At 42.6% G+C, this 4,577-nt stretch overlaps 1 protein-coding gene across 1 annotated transcript in view; it reads left to right on the top strand.

The window, feature by feature from the left end:
* The window catches only part of LOC106940302 (collagen alpha-1(VIII) chain-like), a 13,770-nt gene extending 10,527 nt beyond the window's left edge, over positions 1 to 3,243 (top strand). The window contains exon 2 of the mRNA XM_015023018.1: positions 76 to 3,243. Within this exon, the coding sequence (XP_014878504.1) occupies positions 76 to 2,021 (1,946 nt within the window). The 3' untranslated portion in view covers positions 2,022 to 3,243. The remainder of the gene's footprint in view (positions 1 to 75) is intronic.
* The last annotated feature ends 1,334 nt before the right edge of the window (positions 3,244 to 4,577 follow it).

Genomic DNA, 4,577 nt, shown 5'->3' with positions numbered 1-4,577 from the left:
AGGGGGCGCGCCCCACAGTTTGGGAACCTCTGCATTACATCATGATCATGCATGTCTGTTTTCACTTATTCACAGGACAAACCTTCCCAAGGGGATCTAAAGGTCCTCTTCCTGTTCCTGGTGGGAAAGGTTTCACAGATGGACATCAAGGCATTGATGGCCCCCCTGGACCAGTGGGCCCACCAGGTCCACAAGGCCCCCCCGGACTTCCAGGACATGGGATTCCTGGATCACCAGGAAAGCCAGGTCCCCCAGGTCCTCAGGGATACAGGGGAAATGGAAAACCTGGAATCCCAGGATTGCCTGGAAAACCTGGAGGCCCTGGATTACCAGGAGCAAAAGGGGATCTTGGACCAATTGGTGGTCAAGGGCCAACAGGACTTCCTGGGCCTCCAGGACTCCCAGGTCCCACTGGACTCCCTGGAATTTCAAAATCAGGAGGCCAGGGGTTACCAGGACTGCCAGGGCAACCAGGAGAACCTGGCCAAAATGGTCCACCTGGGTTTCCTGGTCCTCAAGGTCTAAAAGGCGATAAAGGGCTTGGTCTGCCTGGTTTTCCAGGTGTGAATGGACCTGGTGGGCAACCTGGTCCACCTGGACAAGTGGGCCTCCCTGGCAATGGCAAACCTGGTCTGAATGGTGTACCTGGACAGCCAGGATTTCCAGGAAAACCAGGTCCTCCTGGAGAAGCAGGGCTAGTAGGAGCACCAGGTCAAAGAGGGCAACCAGGACTTCCAGGTGTACCAGGAATAGGAAAACCAGGAAAAGATGGTGTTAGAGGGTTACCAGGGTTCTTTGGAGGAAAAGGCGAACCAGGGCCTCCTGGTTTGATTGGACCACCAGGCTTGCCAGGTTATGGTAAAGCAGGATTTCCAGGGCCTAAGGGTCACAAGGGACATGCTGGTCTTCCAGGACAACCAGGTCCAAAAGGTGTCAAAGGTCAAGTAGGTCAACCTGGAGTTATTGGTCTAACTGGTTTGACAGGAATACCTGGTGTACCAGGGCCCACCGGGCCTCCTGGTAGTCTTGGCTTCCCAGGACAGAAGGGAGAAGATGGCACATTTGGCCCTAGAGGAAATCCTGGAATGAAGGGTGAAACTGGACCTCCTGGTCTTTCAGGACATCCAGGTAGGCCAGGAGAGGGTGGACAACCGGGACAAAGAGGATTCCAAGGGCCAATAGGGCCAAAAGGAGAAGCTGGGGCTAGAGGTTTACCTGGTGCCCCTGGTGCTGCAGGATTACAAGGACCAAGAGGAGAGGGAGGAGAGTCTGGAAACAAGGGTCAACCAGGTCCACAGGGGATCCCTGGACTTACAGGACCAGGGGGACCAATTGGACCTCCTGGTCGTCCAGGACATAAAGGTGAAACAGGACCAACAGGTAACCCTGGTTATCCTGGTAATGGGACCCCAGGAACCCCTGGTGAAATTGGTCCTCAAGGAAACCCTGGTCCCAGCGGTCCTCCTGGACTTCCTGGACAACCCGGCCCTCCAGGTCCTCCCGGCCCTCCAGGAATACCTGCTGAATCTCCTGACATTATTCAATTCCTCCCTCACACAGGCCCCTACAATGGACAAGGTCACAAAAAGCCAGGCAATGGAGTTGAGATTAGTGGAACCAAGCAGCAGATTCCTGCATTCACCTCAAAACTGACAAATCCATTCCCTCTAGTAGGTTCCCCAATCACATTTGACAAACTTCTCCACAACGGAAATCAGGACTACAATCCACAAAGTGGTATTTTTACATGTAGTATACCAGGAATCTATTATTTTGCTTACCACATCCACTGCAAGGGAGGCAACGTTTGGGTGGCTCTGATGAAGAACAGTGAGCCAATAATGTACACTTACGACGAGTACAAAAAGGGTTTCCTTGATCAGGCTTCAGGAAGCGCTGTACTCCCACTGAGAAAAGGAGACACTGTTCATGTAGAGCTGCCATCAGACCAGGCAGCAGGACTTTATGCTGGTCAGTATGTCCATTCCACATTTTCTGGATACTTACTGTACTTGATGTAATAAGTAGGAGGCCATTGTCATACATTAAAAGGGAAAAGTATTCAAGACTCAGTGTTTGTAGACCAAAATTAGGGAATATATGTAGGAATAACTCAGCGCTTTCGGTTGTCAGTTGCCTAGAGTAGAAAATATTGACCCCTTTGCATGTCGTATTACACTTTTCAGAAAGCATCCCATTCTGCCATGACAGACATTCAAACAATTCCTTTAAAGCTTGTCAAAAACATAGTTGATAGCCTAATATGACTTTTATTTAGTTGATTTCACTATAAAAAGGTCAAAGGGTACTACATTGTTGGCTGCATAAACAGACATGGATGCAAACCAAACTTATCATTTTATTGTATACCTTTTGAAGTGGAAACAAGACAACAATGGACAATGACGTCAATTGTAAGGACTGGCAGCCCTCTGAGCATTTGTGGGTTTGCAGCAAATAATTTTTTCAAGGTTAGCAGACTTAACATTTGTAAACTTCTTAAGCAAGTAAGTCTAGTAAGATTCAATGAATTATTAGATTATGGACAATGCATGTGTGTAATAATTAGTAAATATCCAAAAAATGCCCCACCATCATGTAGTCTACCATGTACAAAAAAAATTGGTAACCATCTAGACTTCTGATTGCTTTTAAGTCTGCTCTGGTGGAAGGAGAGCGCTGTTATGACACAATGGTGTAAATGTATTGTGGTGTGAATTCAGGCAAAGATGGTGATTTGATCGAATCAGCAAGCATGTCAGGAGGGAGAAAGTATGGGTCAGTTTCTAAGTGCTAGCTCTTTCCAACTTTTATAAATACCGCTGTCTATAAGCCCCAACCAGGTCTGTTACTTCCACAGACAAATTAGCCTGACTTGAACAAGTAGAAGTCATAGTTTTACTGGCAAAACATCTTGGGAAACAATTTCAGTCACTTCCTTCAATTTTCTAGTCTCTCACTTCCAATGTCCATCATGGTGCCTCAGTTTGATCAGGTGACATATTTGCAAAGGGTTAATATATTTTAGTGCAATTAACATTGGTTTCACTTTTACATGTTTAAAGAAAGAGGTGATAGCAACATGCTACCCCGAGTTATAAGTTGCCATATGCACATAATTTGCTGTAAACCTGTTCACCTAAATAACTGGTTAGCATTGATTTATTCATTTTACTGTATTCTGTGCACAATAAGAACATAACATATAAATTAAGCCATTCATTTATTCACAATTATACTGTCGACACATGTATTTTCCATTGTTTATCATTTCTGTATGTTTTGTATATTATTTGGCACATGCAGCTGGTAAAATATTAGTTTGATTCAGCATTATATAAAGACATCAAACTGCATCTACATCCACAAATTGACAAATTTTCCTACGTGTTTTGCATTCTTTTTTTCTTGTCATAATAATCATAATAATGATTATGGCGTTTCTTTAATTTATTTTTATTTCAACTACTGATTACTTGAATTTGCTTTATTTGTTGAGTGGGAAAATTTATTTACTTCAAAAATTTGACATAAACAATGTTTTAGGCTAAAAAAAACTATTCAAAGATACATTTTTCAAGCAAAATCTGCCAGTTTTTCTTCCTGTGTTCAAATGATGTGTGATTTTGGAACAAAATTCCTTGTATTTTTCAATATACTCATAGTGTTTCCAAAACGTGAACTTTCTTGTTCTTCTCTAAACTGTGTGCCAGCGAAAGAATAAAGCTTTTGCTTTCTCTCTAGAATTGTTGCAACTCATGGTGGCAGCATGTTGTAGTTGCTCTGTTATGTTAGTTCAGATTTATTCTCTTTGTAGACGTCAAGTCTATAAACTATTCCCAATACATAAGTGTTCCTCAAATGGAATACTTGCGCTTTAATTCAGTATTCCCAAGCATGGTTTGGGAATAAGCTGGGCATGATTAAGATGTTGCATGTTTGGACATAATTTATGACTCCAACATCTCTTTGCCCAGCTTTCTTACCATGCAACCAGACAAGAGATCTGAAAATCAGTGTTAAAAGAAAATTATGTGGATTAGCAGTGCTTGCCATGTTGTCATCGAGAAGATGTTACTGTGGAATACCATCACCGGTGCCCGAAAATTGAGCTGTTAGCATGTCATGACATGAGAAAGTCATACAGCAACAGTCTTAAGTCAGACGGCTCTTCAGCTTCATTGCAAGACTGACTGATCCCTCCTGGCAAAAAGGATCATCATCCAAAATGAGTCTTTGAAGATATTTAGTTGATATGAGTTACAGCAACCTTTAATTTCCATTTAAAATATGAGAAGTATTTTTAAATAGAACTGAATGAGAATTTTACCTTCTGTTTTATTCTGCTTGATTTTTCTCCGTTTTCAAATAAAATGAATAATTAAAATGGATACTTGTATAGCTCCACTGTTTGATTTTTCATTCACTTTGAAAGAAATTTAACTCCAGGTTTATATTTTGTGCAGTTTACTTTTACTGTATTTGACGGAGCAGTCAATTCAACAGCTGCTATCATTGCAGCCTTCCACTAGATGTCACTCTTTCTCCTTGCAGTTATCCATTTACCGTACTTTCTG

The sequence above is a fragment of the Poecilia latipinna genome, unplaced genomic scaffold (genome assembly GCF_001443285.1).
Source record: "Poecilia latipinna isolate Pla-1442-1.1 unplaced genomic scaffold, P_latipinna-1.0 Scaffold3168, whole genome shotgun sequence".
NCBI classification, from domain to species: Eukaryota; Metazoa; Chordata; class Actinopteri; order Cyprinodontiformes; family Poeciliidae; genus Poecilia; species Poecilia latipinna.
This window is presented reverse-complemented; position numbering and strand designations above follow the sequence as displayed.